Here is a 15,004-nt window from a genome sequence, read left to right as displayed (position 1 = left end):
AGCACTGAGGCAGTTATTCCAGCTCCGTACTTGGGCCTCAGTTAGTTCCTGATGATGAAAGCCCCAGGGCTGGGTGGCCACGCTACACTGGGTGTACAAGAGCTGTGGGCAATGAACAAACCAATCCAACACACTGCAGGACTAACAACAGTTCTCTGCTCACTCTACATCTACATCTGCTTATATCTACATCTACAACAGAAACAAGACCACAACCCTACAAAATGGATTTGCCACATTTAGAGATAAAGCATCAGTCTTAGCTATTACTTTAGATGATAATTGTAAGACCACATATTTTTAGCCACTTAAACTATCCACCTGTGCTTCTTTTCCAAGCCAAAGCTCTGCCTCACCCTAAGTTACTTTTCACCATTCCAGACAAAAGCGATTGAATTATTTGACTGAATTGAATTATGATCAATTATGATTAATTAACTGAATGATGACTGAATTGAATCAAGGCCAGGTTGGACAGGGCTTGGAGCAAGCTGCTCTAGTGGAAGGTGTCCCTGACCATGGCAAGGGGTTGGAACTGGATGAGCTTTAAGGTCTCTTCCAAACCGAACCAATGTGGGATTCTGTGACTGAATTAGAAACAAAATGAAGTGAGCTGTTCTCCCCGGGCTACAACCTTGCAGCAGCCATCGGACTCCTAAAGCTGTTCAGTCCTTGCTGCCAGTGATACTGATACCACTGGGGCAGCAGGAAAGCAGAAACCAGGCAAGCCAGTAACAAACAGGTAGAGCAACAGGAGAAGGCAAAAATGGAGGCAAGGGACTCAAAATGACAGAGGTTGGTAATGAGAATACGGCTCAGGAAAATAAACCCAAACCCATTCTGTCCATTGCACAGCACGATCCTAAAGAGAAGCACAGAAAGACTAGCAGTAAGATTAATTTCCAAAAAGGAACCATAATACTGGCATCTTGTCCTTTAGAAAGTGATGAAAACATCACCTTGACTGGCCTGTTCTCCTTTACACAGGGCCTCAGCTGCACCAATTAACAGGATAAAGCCACCACTTCTGCCTGTTTCAATCCCATCTATTTGCTAAATTAAGTGATACTTTAGATGAAACAGAAAAACCCATCTAGGAAGGAAGCACAGACCTGTCTCTGTAGTCTGCTTTCAATTTAGGTAACTACCACATTCTGGTAAGCTAGGTATTGTAACATCTAAATATGAAACCGTTAAAGAGCTTGATATGTATTACCAGAACTGCCCAGCTGCACTAGATCTTGGAAGATCAGATGGAAGAAATGGGACTAAGAATCAACTGTTTTCCCGGATGAGCAATACAGAGAAACAGCAGGGCTGAAAGAAGAGAGAGAGAGAAGCCCAAAATATATTTTTCCTGGAAAAGAAAATAGAGGAATTGAAGGCAGAAAGACAAGATGTCCATGTATCTCCAAAATCATTTTTAACATTTGAACTTTATTATAAGAAAGAAGAAATTGCTGGGGTTCTATTTTTGGGTGGGGGGAAAAGGGGGAGTTGTTCAGTTCTTACCACTCAGTTTGGCTTAGAAAGAGCCCAACACTCACACTAAAATAATTCAGTTCCTTTTAAGGAAGAAACAGTTTTGTGGTAGCCAAACACTTTCTCATTTGCATGGGATTTATATCGCTGCAAGTCTGTTGGCTTCAAAAGAACAATAAAAAGGTAATCAAAGGAAATGCTGTGCTCAAGGGACCGTATTAGGCTTTTATTTCTGGAAAGCTTGATCAAGCACTTTTCTCAAACAGTTGATTCATACTATTTATATCACAAGTGTGCTGTTTACCTGGAGGTTGTCATCCCGTTAAAAACCCTGACATCTGAGTTTCTCAAAAACCCCCTCTCATTTTCTCATCAAGATGTTACTGGAAATAATAAGATTTAAGAGAGCATCATCAACAAATGCTTCCAAGTGAAGTGGATCTTGCAAGTAACTAAGCGAGTAACACACAATTAAGAATCCTATATAATTTGAAGAAGTTTGTTCAAAGCTCTGTAAGGTGTTTATGCAGCGAGATATCCCTAATTAGGAAATCAATTCAAGATTTTTGCTTTTAAGGCTGTGTTTAACTGGGACAAGATGGGAAGAAACAACAGCAACAAAGATACAGCAGGTTCTTTCAAGGCCAGGTTGGACGGGGCTTGGGGCAATCTACTTTAGTGGAAGGAGTCCCTGCCTGTGGCAGGGAATTGGAACTGGATGAGCTTTAAGGCCCCTTCCAACCCAAACTGCTCCATGATTCTAAGATTTACTGCCCTTCTCAATTGCCAAGGACAGATAATAAATCAGTGCAATCAGCACCATTCACTTTGCAAATTCAGGGCTGAATCCTTACTGAGTGGGGCCCAGGACACTTCCAGCAACTAACCAACACGTCCACCCAGCGCTCAGCAAATACCGCAGTCAGCAACCATTCAGATGGGCTTCTCTTGGAAAGCCCAGCCCTCTTCCAGTACAGTTCTGCACTATAGGCCATTAACTCTGAAAGAGTTCACTCTTTTAGAACTCCTTTAGCTGGCTATATACTCACAGCTTACACGTAATTGAGAGGATGATGCAGCCTACCATAGAGCTGACAGTTCCGAAGTTAAGCAGATTAAACACAGCCACACAGTTTTGTTGCATCTTTAGATTATTTTAAAAAAGTAATTCAACACAATACAGATGCAGTACAACATTTATTCCTCATGTAATTGACTTTCATGGACTCTGGACAAACAATATACTGCAGCACAAGACACTGTATAAATCCAGTGTTAAGGGAAAACAACATTAGTGCTGCAGATGAAGGGAGAATAATGCCCAATTGTGTGAAGACCATTGTCAAATGCCTGTACAGATGACTGATAAAGCTATGACTGAATATACCATCTTAATTGACCATTTCCTGGGTTTTGAGCACTTAATATCATCTCTTTAATGTTCTCTTAATGTTCAGCTAAATGCAGCAGCAGCTGCCTGTAGCATGGACTTCCCTCAGTGCAGCCTGGTGAGCTGAAGTGAACAAGCTTCGTCCCAGGAGTATCGTGCATCCACAGAATGCAATTTAGAAGCTGTAACATGACTGATTTTCATGGGAACATTCAAAGCCACTTCTCACTGAAGGCAATTTCCCTGAATTGTCATCTTTCCACTATTTCAGCTGTAGAGCTTTATAAGAATCAGTTACAAGATTCCCTGGCTGTTGCTTTCTTTCCTGGGGGAGCCATTTTTCACTCTTCTTAACCAAAACCCACCCTTTAAATACCCCCAAAATTGCCAACACCAAGTTGAGCTCTCAGTCCTTTCAGGAAACCTTCTTTTATTTTTCTGGCTACACCTTTTAGCAAGGAAGATTTTATCCTGAAAATGTCAGGTTTCCTGAATAGCTTAAGGAAGGGCTATAAATAGGAATGCACACGTATGCATGCACTGAGTAGCTACCACACCAAAAGATCATGCTCTGTGTTACAGTAAGTATGTACTTTCAGGGGTTAAAGGGGGAAGAAATTTGTTTCCAACCTACTGCAAATGCAGGCAGTGCATCCCCCAAATACTGACCTTACTCCTGACCCTCTAAGAGACAGTCCCCATGTACACAACCTCTCATGCTGGGAAAGAGTGAAGCAATGGAGAAGAAATGGCACTGGCAACTGCTGAAGGGCAGACTTCAATTTTACATGGCAACTAAGAGGATGTGTAACCTAGGAAGTGCAATTTAAACTCAAATCCTCTGGGATTAGAGGAACTAGGCTCCAAACATCCCATTAAGGACCTGAATTTGTGTATGGAAGTCCACTATATTATTACTCCTGGCATCTAAATAGAGATTTAACAACATTTCAGGAACAGTGGCTGAGAAAACTAGCTAGCTGGAAGCTGCATCATCATTTGTCCCCAGGACCGATGTGCAACCCACATGGGACGTCACAGAGAATGTGATTACTAGACTATACCTTACACTGCTTAAAAAGACACTTTGCTGCTTAAACATTGCCTTCAGGCATGGCTTACCAAAAGGACTTCAACAGCCTGAGAGTGTTTCTCCAGCCAAGGAGCTGAAGATATTGTAGCCACCTTTTAAATGCCTCTAGGACTGGAATAGCTTATAACAATGTGACAAATGACAGGAATACTGGGTGAGTTTTTCCCTTCTTTCCCTTTAAGGGCAAAATATTCTAAAACCTGGCAATTCTAAGAATTAGGTCACACACAAAAAACGTACTGTCAAAGGTGAAAGCCAACATCACCAATGGAGTGCACTTACGAGCCTCCAGCTGCCCAACTGGGCAGTTAAATGCAGATATAAATATGCAATTTTAACTTACATTTTCAAAATCACAGATTCACAGACTGGTTTGGCTTGAAAAGGACCTTAAGCTCATCCAGTTCCAACCCCGTGCCACGGGCAGGGACACCTCATACCAGACCATGTCACCCAAGGCTCTGTCCACCCTGACCTTGAACACTGCCAGGGATGGAACATTTACCACTCATCTGGGCATCCTGTGCCAGTGCCTCAGCACCCTCTGCCTTATACCTAACCTGAACTTCCCCTGTTTCAGTTTAAACCCATCACTCCTTGTTCTATCACTACAATGCAAGTTTGCACAAAATATGTATCTGAATCACTTCAGTTTGGATTATGGAACAAACATGCTTTAGACAACCTTATGTCAACTAAAAGCAGGAAAATTTAAGTGCCAAAGCTGGTCATAGAATCACAGATTGATTTGGGTTGGAAGGGACCTTAAAGTTCATCCAATTCCAACCTCCCTGGTCCAAGACCTTAAATTAGGTTGCTTGCTCCTACTCTCCAATGACAGCGTGGGTCTTTCTGCTGTTTGACAGTGGTTTGACTTTACACGCATAGGAGGAAAAAAAGAACAAAAATGGAATCTTTGTTACATGTCTCTGCACACAAAGGCTTTGAAGCTGAACTCCCACATGATATCAGCACAATAAGCAGCATTTCATTATTAGGGATTCTAAAGCACAGCAGCTTTTCAGGACTGGCATAAAAAGAATACAAGTTGTGGTGCTTTCAGTCTGCCAGGGGACTGAAGGGGAACAGGACTTACTACAACATTATTAGATGCTGCCACTCACAGCTTGCTACAAGAGACAGCTGTAGTAACACCTCTTCCATGAATGTCACCTGCAAAAACAGCTCTGTAGAGCATTCCACCTAAACCAACGTACCAGCAAATCCATTATCACTGTGCAGCCGTGATTCTGAACACAGACTGATCTGTTTGTCTCATCTAAGTACCTACACACCCTGGAGCTACCTGGGGACTTTACTGTAACTGGAGCTCTTAAGCTTCCTCTCCGCTGCAGGGCTTACTTGTAAGAGCAGGCTACACATCTCCCTCATGGCTTTCCTGACTGGACAGATCAACTGCAGATGACTCAGCATACACTCGTGCTCTCAACTGCTCTGCTGTGCTTCTCCAGCACCCCAGAACGAGCTGTACCATCACTTGCTTTCACACAGCTTGTACCCTAATCCTTTCAGCATACTGATTAACTGACTTGTAATTCTGGGAGCTTTCCGAGTTCCTGTGAACAAGAGCTTTCTGCTTTCCAGAAACAGACAGCAATTACCTACTCATCTGGGGCTCTAGATAGTTCCTTAGTTTAAAAATCCACCTCTGGCTGTACCCAGCTGAACGCACAGGGGGTTAAAGCAGTTTTAAGTGCAAGGCTATTGCCACATTTATTTTTACAGTATCATTGTGAAGGATAGAAGAGATTTATGTAAGTCCAAAAGGTTTGTTAAGTTCCTTCCATTTTGCTTAGGCTCAGTCATTACTGAGCAGGGGAATTGGAACTAGATAATCTTAAGGTCCTTTCCAACCCTAAACATCCTATGATTCTATGACATTAGTACTTTTCGCTGGATAAAAACCTGGCTCTGTAGGCAGGCCCAAAGAGAGATGCTGAAAGGAGCTGATTCCAGTTGGTGGCTGGTCACTGGTGGTGTTCCCCAGGGCTCAATACTGGGGCTGGTTCTGTTTAATATCTTCACTGATGATCTGGATGAGGGGATCAAGGGCACTCTCAGCACATTGGTGGATGACACCAAGTTGGGTGGGAGTGCTGATCTGCTGGGGGGGTAGGAAGCTCTGCAGAGGGATCTGGGCAGGCTGGATCAATGGGGTGAGGTTACCTGCATGAGGTTCCACAAGGCTCTTGGAGGTCATTACTGCTGAGGAATTACTTTGGTCCCAGACACAAAGCACAAAATCTTTAAAAAACCCCAGCAGAGACAAAGGTGCTGGTTTAAGTAGCTGTGATAGGCTGGGGATTAAGCAAGAGACACAAAAGATGCAGCTACCTGGACAACAGTGGAAATCTCTCAGTATTTTTAGGAAGATTGAACTTCAACTGCAGGATGAGATGTTTCTGTGCAAAGACCTGAACTTTACTGAGCAATTTCAAAACCAGGATCTTCCATTACTTGGAACAGATTTGCTTGTGATACAGACCTAGAGCCTAACAACTGCACTGAGAATAAACAAGCAACGCACAATACAACTGCTCACCACGCACTGACTGATACCCAGCCTGACCCAAGCAGTGATCCACCCCTTCCATGCAACTCCCCCCAGTTTCTATACTGGGCATGATGTGCTATGCTATGGAATATGCCTTTGGCAAGTGTGGGTCATGTGTCCTGCCTCTGCTCCTTCCTGGTTTCTGGTGCCCCTCCTCACTGGCAGAACATGAGTCCTTGATGCAGGATCTCACTCTTTCAGGGAATGTTCTGTATGTATTTTTACATGTAAGAGGGGACAGAAAAGGCAAACATTTCATTCCTGACAACCTTCAGGCACTCTGGTTCTCCTGGTGTTTTTAACACTTGGATTTTCATCCCTTTGGAGCAGAGGGAGAGAAGGAAAAGGAGGAAGAGTTCTAATTCACCTTGACTTCTCTTTGGCTTCAGCTGCTGAATATGCACAGAATCATTATCCGGAAAGAAAAATCTCTTTGTCTCCACTGAGACTTGAGCAGTTATATGGCTGGAGGGGCAAAGGCACTGTCATGAGGCATCACTACCGAGGAGGTACTGAAGTATCTCTATGTAGTTGCTCACCCAGAAAAGCTACTCAGATTGCTGAAGTCCTTTCAATGAGCTGCGCCCAAGGCAATATTTTAGTAGGAAACTGCCTCTTTAAAAATTAAAAAGAGTTATTTTTGCATCATTTGACTTGGATTATTTTAAACGTGTTTCATTATAGGTCACCTGTGTTGCCAGAAACATAATGAATTTGCAACTGATTCTCTTCAGCTTAATTCCTTAAAAATACAGACAGCTTTAGTACATAATTCCTTACACAGACATGGGACAGGCTGCAGTACATGTTCAAAATATTGCAAGGGTTAGTTCTGTTCTAGTACAGACAGGTAGTATGTAACCTGCACAGACTGCCAAAAGTGTATCAACAAAAAATGACTCCTTATGTAGTCATGGGTTATTGCCTGGCTGAAATTACTGAGAGGAACTTATTTATGAAGTCTTGCCATATCAAATCCCATCTACCCTTTGTGAGCCAGCTGGAGTGATGACCCAAGAGTCAAGTTACATTTATGCCCAAGAGAAAGTCAGTATCTCTAGCTCACGCTGTAGTGTAAGAGCTCACTGGTGTGAAACCTGCTTCATTTTTCCCATTCGACCATCAATGTGACAGAAAAAGGCAGTGTCAGCGAGGAGATCTAGCAGTGACATGTTAGAAGACATGTTGGTCCAAAGTGAGAAGCTGGAGGGAAGAGGAAAGGAGCAGAACTCACTGGTGATGGCAGAGTGGTTTCTTGCACCCACACCTTTTCCAAAGCAAGTCTTTACATTCAGTCATCATAAAAAAGAAATCAAAAAAGCATTTCTTCCCCTCTGTACCAGAAAATGCTGCACAAACCCACACTGAGGATTCCTACATGACCATAAAAGCATCTTTTTCTAATCTTTGTGATAGATGCTGAACCTATAAACTGAAACACGCTCAGCCAGCACTGGTGCTCCACTTTCTGCTATTTAATAAAAGTGCCCGTACCTTCTCTTCTAGGACTATCTCCCATTTCACATGATCCTCTAAAGCAGCCTTTTATATTCCTTCTCCACACATTTGGTGTGCCCAACATTACGGATGGTCTCACCAGAAGCAGAGGACAACAGTAGCGCCTCCTTACCTTAACAAGAAGCACCTCCTTTGATATACTCTAATCACATTCATTAGTTTTCCCATTCAGCACAGGATGGCCACTGATCATCCTGTAGTCTGCTGTGCCTTTTGTCTGCAAGCAGGGAGAGTAGCTGGGCTAGACAGATTATCATTGAGAGATCCAGTGAGAACACTGCAAGATAAGACTTAATGGCTACATTCTGCTGAGCTTGCCAGGAAGTAGTGTGACTTTTGGAAAGGCAGAGAGGAATTAACTGCAGTATTTAGGTATAAAACCTAACTGACGTTTTCCTCAAGAGAAAAGGAGAAGGAAAGAAAACTGACCATGGAGATACTGCAGATGAAATTAGGGCAGGAACTGAACACCCGAGACAGGGGGAATGTTTGGCTCTCATTTTGCAACAGATCTTCTCTCTTTTGAACTGGAAAACTTTCAGTGATAGCAGCAGACTATCTTGAAGAAGCTTCTCTATTTTAATCAGGCTTCTTTTAGCACCTGCTGAAATCTCAGAGCTCAGGATTGGCTTAAACACAAATGAAAAGGGCCCTGTGGCATGTATTCCTTGACAACAATCTGTTCTCCTCACCTCATAGAGTGTAATGATGCCATTCGTCTCATTTGGAGGCTTCCACTGAACATAGATCTTCTCTTCAAAAGGTCCTCCCTGGATGGATTCCAAGGGAACAGGTCCAGGAACTACAGGGGGAAAAAAAAAAACACCAAAAATCTGTGTGAGAAGCTCCCACAGCTCCAGCTGCACATGCATCAGAGGACACCAAAAAGCCACCAGGCCTGAGCTCAGAGCTCAAAATAGCTAAATAGATATAATAAAAACCCCACAAAAAACTCAAGGCACCATCATTGCCAAGGTTTGAATCATATGAAAGGCCAATTCTTAACCGCTGGGTCAAATAGGAACACCCTCATCTAACCACTAAGTGATAAATAAAATCATAATCCATGAAAATATGAAGCTAATTTCAGCTCGTCCTTATTGAAGCGCAGCACAACAGCAGCAGGGAATTAATGTGTCCTTCTCCTCCCACACAATAAAGTTCTATCCCCCTAAACAGCCAGATTGCACCTTGGCATAAAGATGCTACTGGGCTGCACACCTTTATCAATATGAAAGATTGATTTCCTCAGCAAAGTAACAATGCAAAATTTATATTTCATTATGGCTACAAGGCCAGCTAAAAAATCCACCTACTCAAGCAAAACTTGAATGCTGTGGAAGGTAACTAATAAATGCACTCCCAAACCTGGCTGATGAAAACCCTGTTCATTTTTCTGAAGGATCTGCCATCCTCTTATGTCCCCCTGGATGATATAATGGGCTGCAAGAGCCACTTTCAACAGGAGAAACTTAGGACAGCAATTCCTTCCAGCTCTGGCACAGGAAGAACTTCTTCTTTAACACATTAGACAGAATGGAGGCTTGTCATCTGTGAGAGTCCTCGAAATAGCTCAGATGGGATAATAACACTTTAAAGCTTTCCATCAGTACTTCCGGAAAACAGTTCTTTTCTATCCAGAATGGAAGAGTTAGCACTGGATGAATTTAGCTTCTGAGACATACATAAAATACTACATCCAGATCAGTATTAAGAAAAGCTACAGTGTGGAAAAGAAGATGCTATACTTCTTTTTATGGGACAGTGATGTGCATGCACAAGAAAAATCAACAAATACCAGAATTACATTTGCCCATATCATAGAATCACAGAATGGTTCGGGTTGGAAAGGACCTTAAGATCATCTGGTTCCAACCCCACTGCCATGGAAAGGATGATGCTCTGTGAGTCCTGGGTAGTTCAAAACACAACCTCAAGGCCAGGCTGAATGTAGTTCTGGGCAACCTGATGATGCCCCTGTTCATTGCAGGGGGTTGGACTAGATGAACTCTGAAGGTCCCTTCCAACCCAAACTATTCTATGATTCTATAGAATTAAAGCTACTGCTGTTTGGTGACTGCTCAGACTGGCATTTGTTATTCCCAAGCACCCTGGGGATCCATGCTGTTTCATTCCACAGCTGTGGAATGGGAATTATTTACACTTACAAATACTGTGTAACACACACTATCCAGAGAATCCATTTGTAAGCTTCATGGGGCAAAGAGTTATGTTGTTATTTACAGCTTGGAAATATTAAGTCTTCCTCCCAGAACAAGCAAACCCAACACAACTCACCATCCTCCTCCGTCTGCACAACCAGCTCCTCACTCTCCATTTTACCCTCAGGGTTTGAGAGGGCCAACCGCAGCCTGATGGTCATGAAGGGCCGGAGACCTCGCAAGGTGTAGTGGGACGAGGTTTGGATGAGTTCCTCTGCCTCAAACTTTTGCTGGTTAAACACATACTGGTACTGGACGGTGAGATTGTAGCTGTGGCAGCGGGTCACCGCATAGCCAAAGGGTTCCCACTGCAACGTCAGCTGCCGGGAGCGGATATCAACCACCTCCACGTTCTGTGGTCCATGGACAGGATCTGTGGAGCAAGCAAAGAGGAAAAAACTCATTAATTTGACATTAAAAGAAGTCAGCTATCCAATAATATGCTTCCTGTCAGAGTATTCGAGTATTTCACAGCTCTGAATGTTCCTGTCTTTACAACGTGTAAGTGACAGGGAAATGAACGTCAGAGCCACAAATACATACTGGCTCCTGAGTTTTCCCTGAAAACTCCCCTGTCACAGGGCCTTGAATCAGTGGTCATGCTCCTGATTCCTGTGAAACTGCACTGATTCCAGCAGTGGCAGCATGAGTCCATCAGGTAAGTGGTGTGAAAGTCACACTTGCTTCATTCTTAACTAAAACAATGGGGAGCAGAAAACAACCAAAAAAGCCCCCAGACCAAACAAAAAACCCCTAACCCCCGGAAAGGTAGGTGATCCACTTGGAAGTGCCCAACTACCTCAGTGAGTCCAGCCCTAGTGATACAGACACATGGAAATGGCTGCCAGAGAAGGGATGAACTCGAGTCTCAGCTTTCAATTTAGCTATGTAGCTCCTACATTCTCCGGCCTACCCTAAACCCATTCTGCTCAGAGACAAAAGCACGGGAGTGTAAGAATCAGGATTAGGGGCCTGACTGTCAGACTTCCAACATCCCAGTGTACTGCCACCTCCATTTGCCAAACCCTTGGATGCTCTGGCGACGGCACATCTGAGTAGATCACGCTGCTCCTTGGGTATGTTCTGAGTCATCTCCACCTTCTGCCAATAAAACTTTCCTTTCAGATCCTATCAACGCCTTGGCCCCACCAGCTCTTTATCATCCCTTCCACAGTATTTGACTGAGGTACAGTTGAATATTCATGTGGAGGAATCATTTTCACCTGCTGTTCCTTAACTTATTTTTAACAGCATAACTCAAATGTCCTTTATATAAAGCATAAATGCATGCACTGCTAGACAGGAGGATATAGAGAATGAAGGATGAGTAAAACCAGTGTCTGAAATCCGTCAGATGGTAGCAATATTACCCATGTCATCGTTTGCTTATCTGACATTTCCTCAACTTGCACGGCTCATTTGTTTTTTTGGCTCAGTATAGATCTAAGCAAGGGAATCAGAAAATACATCATTTGATGGAAATTTTCCTGATTTCCAGCACAATTCAGTGTTTCGCCTATTTCTAATATTCTCTCATAATTTCGACCTATGAAAGGAACAGAATGTTTCATGGGAACAAAAAAAGTCATAAGGCCTCCAGAATGCTACTTATGCTTCTTGGAAAGATAATTGAAGTGAAAAAAAGCCTTCCAGTAATTCTTGAAACTAAAGCACCCACAGCACTGACTTCAATCTACTAATGCATAAGCAGAAAATACACTATAATAACCAGCATATTCTGTATTACTTCCAAGAAAACCCTAGTGAGCGGCACTGGAAAAATAGCTACCTCGAAAATAAACAGAATTCAGAATTTTTATATAGATGCAGCCACTTTTGAAACAGGATGGATATGAAAGGACCAGTGGGCTGAAGCGAGCAACTGGCTTAGGATTCCATATCAGTCATGTCAATTCCTTGACATATAGAAAATACACCTTAAATGAGATTCTTTAGTAGTCTGTCAAAATAATCATAATTTAGAAATTAGAAAGTGTGGATGCATCAGTATACACACATATACTTAGCATTAGGTGATAATTATTCTTTGTATTATAAACTCAATGAAAGAACCTTTCTATAGATGACTTGGATAGATAAATAAGGCGAACAGAAGAATGACTGTGTGAAGTCTCAGCCTCTGAACCTATACAGGTAAGCACAAACCTCCTTCCAAGCTATATCGAAAGGCAAGAAAACCAAGAGCAGATGCAGATGCTCATCCTTCCAAACTCTACACAAAGTAATCCACTCAAGACCCCAACACAGAATGTGGTTGCGACAGGAAAAACATTTCATGCCAAGACAAGGATGTAGCTGAAGATGGCAATTAACCTCCAGGTTAATGCTACACTGTTCTTTAAATTACAGTTATTTTCTTTAAGTCAGTCATGTTACGAAATGAAAGGGTAATTTGAGGGTGTTTGGTTTACTGATGTCAGATGCGCTGACTTTACTAGTGGGTAAGGAACAACTCTGATTCGGCATCATCTCACCAAGTCAGATGTCCAAAACCTGGACTATGGAAGAATACCTGCAGTTTTTAGCTTGCTCATCTCACATTTGCCCTTTCCTTTCACACCCAAAACTGTAAGTCTTGGAGCTGTCTTGTATCAACCAGTTTCTAATTCTACTCAAAATTTATTGTAAAAGACGCATCCTGAGGCCTTTCTGGGGTTTTGCAACACAACCTTTCAATACAGTACCCAGACTGCAGATGAATTTAGTTCCAAAGCAAGAAGCTAAAATACAGATCACAAACATAGTCCAGACCCCACTACACAATCACAGAACATGTCGCATTCTCCCAAGTACTCTGTTCAATAGCACTAAACTGTGAGATTTTTCAGTCCAGTCAAAAAAATGAGACCATGATGCTGTACAGATCATAGTGACAGCAGGCTGCCAGAGGGGAGACTGAGATGAGCTCTTAGGCAGAAGCTCTTCCCTGTGAGGATGCGGAGGCGCTGCCACAGGGTGCCCAGAGAAGCTGTGGCTGCCCCATCCCTGGCAGTGTTCAAGGCCAGGTTGGACACAGGGGCTTGGAGCAAGCTGCTCTAGTGGAAGGGGTCCCTGCCTGTGGCAGGGGTTGGAGCTGGATGAGCTTTGAGGTCCCTTCCAACCCAAACCAGGCTGGGATTCCATGAAGCTCTCCCAGGGATCTCCCAGCTGCACTCTCTGTTCTTAGCCCAGGGAAGCAGATTTCTGACCCAGCAGTGATGTGCAGTTTTCAGAGACTGCCATTTTCTGCCATCACAATTTTAGAGAGAAGTCGACTTTTATGGCCGGTTTTCCTTTTTTCCTTATTGTAACAGATGTCCTTTTGTTCACTGCAGCCTTCTTGCTCATTGTGAAGTCAGAAAACCAAAGGGGGATTTAGATTAATAGTAACAATTGTGTTTGCTTTATACCCCTCCATCAAGAGAAGAACAGAGAGGAAAGGCAGCAATGGAGAAACCCTGGGGTTTGAACATGAGCTCAAGTTGAGCAATGAAGTTAAACAGAGACAATTGTTGCCCCCAGGTTAACTATCTGATGCAGGAGCCTAATTGGGAAAAGTCATTGCTGTCACTAAAGACAGCACAGAAGGTGCCCTTACTAGTCTGAGTCCTCATGTCCGTGCCTCCTGACCTATGGAGAGCAGGAGGCACTTTATTAGCTGTGCAGTTGTCCACTGACTGACCTGGTTTTCCCAGCAGGTTACAAAGACTGCAAATGCACAAACAGAAGAAAAATGAGTGTGGCAAGAGCTTTCTGTGAGCCCTCAACTGATGCCTTCTGATGGAGAAAGAGTAGGAAAACAGGCATGATTCCTGCCTTCTCCTCAACACACCCTCACATAAGCTCATCAGCCAGTCACTCTCACCAGAACAGGCCAACACCCAGGTAAGGTCCCCATCCCTTTCTGCTAGGCAGACTGGGAGAAGACAAGGACAAGACTAGGTGTGTTGGTAGCTGATAATGAGACCAAAACTTGTGTTCTTCCAACTACCAGCATGGTAAGTCCTCTCTCTGTACCCCAGGAAATACTGAAATCCATTTTAATTTACAAAATATAAAATTGGTATCAGAGTAGGTTGAGAACTTCACAGACTATTTCATTCTCGTGACAAATCAAGACAGTGGCCACTTGTCAAACAACAGCAGCAAAACTCCTTATGATGGTGATTAGGATAAACCTTGTGTTTTCCAAATACATTGCTCTTGCTCTACAGCTGGAAAACCAAGCAGTCGTTTCACAGAATCCCAGCCTGGTTTGGGTTGGAAGGGACCTTAAAGCTCATCCAGCTCCAACCCCTGCCACAGGCAGGGACACCTTCCACTAGAGCAGCTTGCTCCAAACCCCTGTGTCCAACCTGCCCTTGAACACTGCCAGGGATGGGGCAGCCACAGCTTCTCTGGGCACCCTGTGCCAGCGCCTCAGCACCCTCACAGGGAAGAGCTTCTGCCTAAGAGCTCATCTCAGTCTCCCCTCTGGCAGGTTAAAGCCATTCTCCTTGGCCTGTCCCTACAGGCCCTTGTATCAATTATTTTTACAATTCAATGTACTTTTTAAACAATCTGACAATGCCTCTCCTCCATGCTTTAGATTAGAGCTGAAGCCTTCCCCATCCTTCTTTCATTCCCTATTCCTCCTCTTCCTCCTCAAATTTCCACAGATGAAACAAGCCTAGGGAAACACCTACTCCAAACCCACAGCAAAATAAGCAAAGCAAAAGCGTTCA

At 43.4% G+C, this 15,004-nt stretch overlaps 1 protein-coding gene across 6 annotated transcripts in view; it reads right to left on the bottom strand.

Annotated features, from left to right (window-relative positions):
* Positions 1 to 15,004, bottom strand: part of PTPRT (protein tyrosine phosphatase receptor type T) — a 278,660-nt gene that overhangs the window by 154,160 nt on the left and 109,496 nt on the right. For all 6 annotated transcript variants that reach the window (XM_062610067.1, XM_062610071.1, XM_062610066.1 and 3 more), the window contains exons 6-7: positions 10,357 to 10,653; positions 8,751 to 8,860 (exon numbers count right to left, since the gene is read on the bottom strand). In XM_062610067.1, coding sequence (XP_062466051.1) covers positions 8,751 to 8,860; positions 10,357 to 10,653 — 407 coding nt within the window. The remainder of the gene's footprint in view (positions 1 to 8,750; positions 8,861 to 10,356; positions 10,654 to 15,004) is intronic.

The sequence above is a fragment of the Pezoporus occidentalis genome, unplaced genomic scaffold, assembly GCF_034315485.1.
Source record: "Pezoporus occidentalis ecotype Australia unplaced genomic scaffold, CSIRO_AGI_Poc_V1 ctg144, whole genome shotgun sequence".
Classification (NCBI taxonomy): Eukaryota; Metazoa; Chordata; class Aves; order Psittaciformes; family Psittacidae; genus Pezoporus; species Pezoporus occidentalis.
The sequence above is the reverse complement of the archived record's forward strand: the minus strand, read 5'-3'. Positions and strand labels throughout refer to the sequence as shown.